Here is a 3,531-nt window from a genome sequence, read left to right on the forward strand (position 1 = left end):
AAGTGTTCAGATTGTGTTCTTTAGTCACACCCAACATTTCTACCAAGTTTAAAGCCTATCCATGTTGCTATTTCAGACTTACTTATATTTATTATTTCAGTCACATACATAGATATATAGATGGCATTGCCACTGCTCCATTATAGTAAAATTACATTATTAGAACTTACTTGTGTCAATTTTTTAAAATTATACATGGAGAAAAGGTTCAGTGCATCTCTTATTAACCCTCTCCCTACAAGTGGATGCTCAGTCACTCAAGAGTGCATATAGTCAAAAATCAACTTCCAAACTTAAGTTAAAAAGTATAATCCTATTTGTATTTCATCAATTTGTTACTCAAAAATATAGCAGAATGGATAATTTAGCCTTATATAATGCTTATTTCATAAATAAAATAAAAAAATGCTTAAACTTTCATTCCTATCATGTGTCTAAACTGTAATTTAAATTTTTTGCTGACTCCTAAACTTTGATATTTATTTCATGTTTTTCCACTGTCTGTTCATTTAGGTTCTAGATGAAAGTATATTGGTTGATCCCACACTGACTGCACTATGTGGAAGGTCTAGAAAATTTTTGACAAACACTCAGCTTTGAAAAGGCATACATCCAATAATCATCAGAAATGAAAAATGGTAAGCTTTAATGATATGAAATCTAAATTTCAAGTCTCGTTTGAAAATTACAAGTTGGATACATTCAAAAGTGAAGAAGCAGCCTCAAGATAATAAGAAGTTTGTAAATACTTCTCAAGTACTTAGAGGCTTGGAGCTTTTATATAATTTCTCAAGATGATTTTTTCTTTCCTGATAATGATTTTTGTGTTGTATAGAAGACACCAAGTAATGATACTGAGGTTTAGTGAGTACAGTAAGCTAAGGCTTTGAATGATACAAATCCTTCCTCTATTGAATATAAGATCTTTTGTGTTCAACAACATACACAAATACAAGATCTTACTTATGGAAAACAAACTATAAATATTAGATATAAATTAATCTCGACCAAAAAAACCGTTGGCAAAATATCATGCAATCACAATGGACATAAGCAATGGTGCTACCATGTTGAAAAGTGGTCATTGTTCAGTGGTAAATATTTGTCAGTCATACCATTTAATGATATTTGTATGATTTACAGTGGAAAATTGAATGCTTCAATTGCCAAAATAAAGTATTGAAATAAATATACTGATGAATATCAAACACATTAAAACTGACTGGATAAAAACAAACAACTTAACATTTCAATACCTAAAAAAATTATACAAATACTAAACAAAAAATTCTGTGAATTTGTTTTCACATAAACAAGACTATTTACAAATGTGGGAGAGAATTTTCACTGTGAGAATGAATAGAATGGTCCAGAAACAGTTAATTATAAAAAAGTAAATAATTTATGGAAATTATTAATTCTTAGGCCTACAATCAAAATTGTGTAAGATATAGTATTGATGTATAGTTTTTTACAAGATAACAAAAAACTTTATCACAGCACAACTACAAAAGATAAATTAAGCTTTAGTTTTATCATACTACAAATTTTTCATTATATAAAAGATAAATCTGGTATTTTCTTTTTACCATATTTCAATATAAGTATTCAATTATAATTTATGACTACTTGACAAATATGCATTGTAACAAAGTCATGCATTGTCAAGATATTTAATCACAACACTAAACTTTTACTGATTAATTAGAGGAAAAACAACAAAGAAAAACAATTTTGTCTCATAAAAAAGTATTTTGCAATTATGTACTGTATTTTTCTTTTATTTTTAAATGGGAAAGATGCAAGTTTCATTAAACGTTTTTATATATTATATCTTGCTTCTTGTGCTTTAAAATACACCAGTTACCTTATTAAGATTTTCATCATTAAGCAGTCGATCTTCAGACTCATACTTCAAATCTTGACTTATCTGATCCAAAGGTAGCTAAATAAAAGAAAAAAATATATCATTTTTATATGTACAAAATAATGCCAATCTGCTAATATAAATATTGCATATTGTTGAATTGTACTAGTGTTTTGCTATTCTTAACTGATGGCCAAGAAAACACAACTATTTATGAGAAAAATTACAAAACTGTTGATAAACTGTAAGAGAAAAAGTAAATCAAATTTATTAATTTTAACAGCACATTTTATATTCACAATTCTCTCAAAACTTCTGCTATATCTCTATTCTCAATGCTTTATTATAATATCTAAAGCTATACAAAGCAAAGAACTGGTTCACTTTTGAGAACATTTTCTGAGGTGTCTTAAGTGTTGTATAATATTACTTTATCAATTTAACTAAATCAAGTTATCCAGATTAACTCTCTCCCTGTGGGCTCAGTTGATTTGACCTAAAAAGTGATCCCAAATTAACCTTTACATACTATAATTTACTAATATGTTTTGTTTATCATCACAAACTTATGGAAGCTTTCAGTTAGAATACGTCATTTGTAGACAAAAAAATCGGAATTTTTAATGAAGTATTTTCATTACAAATTCCTCCATGAACATATGGAGTCAAAGTACTGACTGCTCCAAGTTAAGATTAAAAATTATTTTATTCATCTGAAAAATCTCAAGTTTCATTTGCATAATCTATAAAATCTCCTAAATAAATTTCAAACATTATTTTCCAGTGAAACTTTATATTTTATCTATTATTTTTCTAACCTAACTATATACAAGGTTGGTCAATTTGACCAAACTTGTAACCACCAAAAAAAATCCTAATCTCATAACAGTATACATCTCTTTATACTTAAACTTTGTTATTTTATTGCCCTTTCAACCACCTCTACACATATTCCCACCACACAAGTTGTAAATCAATTGGCAAACATGTAGCTCATGTTACCCTATTGAATTAGATAACACATAGGCTATTTGCAAATTGCATGTGAGCATACCATGTGAAAATATTTTATTATTATTGTTGTTTATTTTGCCTAATTTAACCTTATTTAATCTAAAGTTTCAAATTTTTACATTTTAGTTACTTTTATAATGATAAGTAAAGAATACACATGAAAAACAAGAAATATATTACTTACCTGGGTCTTTTTTACCTGTACTAGATAATTATTTATTGAAATAAATAATGCACCTAAGGATAAAGAATAAAACTTATAAAAAGCAGACAACGTCCCATAACTGTTACAATTTTTTGGGGGTTTTCTAACTGAGATAACAGGCATTAAAAATTTTAGCTGAGCTCATCAATGTGTTTCCTATAGGAATAAAGTTTGAACTGGAAGCAAAATAGACAGTTCTCTGTCCAGAAAACCTAAATACGTCATTTAATAGATTAAAAGTTTGGCTTTCTTCTGGTTATAAATAAAATAGTATTGAATGTCAGAGAGAACTATTGGCAATTTCTAAAAGAAAGAATGTAACAGGTGAGCATAGCAAGAGTGGTCTGATTTTCTATTTTATGACTCTTTTAACCCTATCGGCCCGGGTACACTTTAGTGCACATGACACAAAGTTTTAGTGTCTTACATTCAAAATTTTATTAAA

General features: G+C 27.9%; 1 protein-coding gene across 5 annotated transcripts in view; it reads right to left on the reverse strand.

Moving 5' to 3' along the window:
- The window catches only part of LOC106459971 (ATP-dependent RNA helicase A-like), a 79,089-nt gene that overhangs the window by 48,155 nt on the left and 27,403 nt on the right, over positions 1 to 3,531 (reverse strand). For all 5 annotated transcript variants that reach the window (XM_013919645.2, XM_022386546.1, XM_022386545.1 and 2 more), the window contains one exon: positions 1,868 to 1,945. In XM_013919645.2, the coding sequence (XP_013775099.1) occupies positions 1,868 to 1,945 (78 nt within the window). The remainder of the gene's footprint in view (positions 1 to 1,867; positions 1,946 to 3,531) is intronic.

Source organism: Limulus polyphemus, unplaced genomic scaffold (genome assembly GCF_000517525.1).
Source record: "Limulus polyphemus unplaced genomic scaffold, Limulus_polyphemus-2.1.2 Scaffold688, whole genome shotgun sequence".
In the NCBI taxonomy this organism is placed as follows: Eukaryota; Metazoa; Arthropoda; class Merostomata; order Xiphosura; family Limulidae; genus Limulus; species Limulus polyphemus.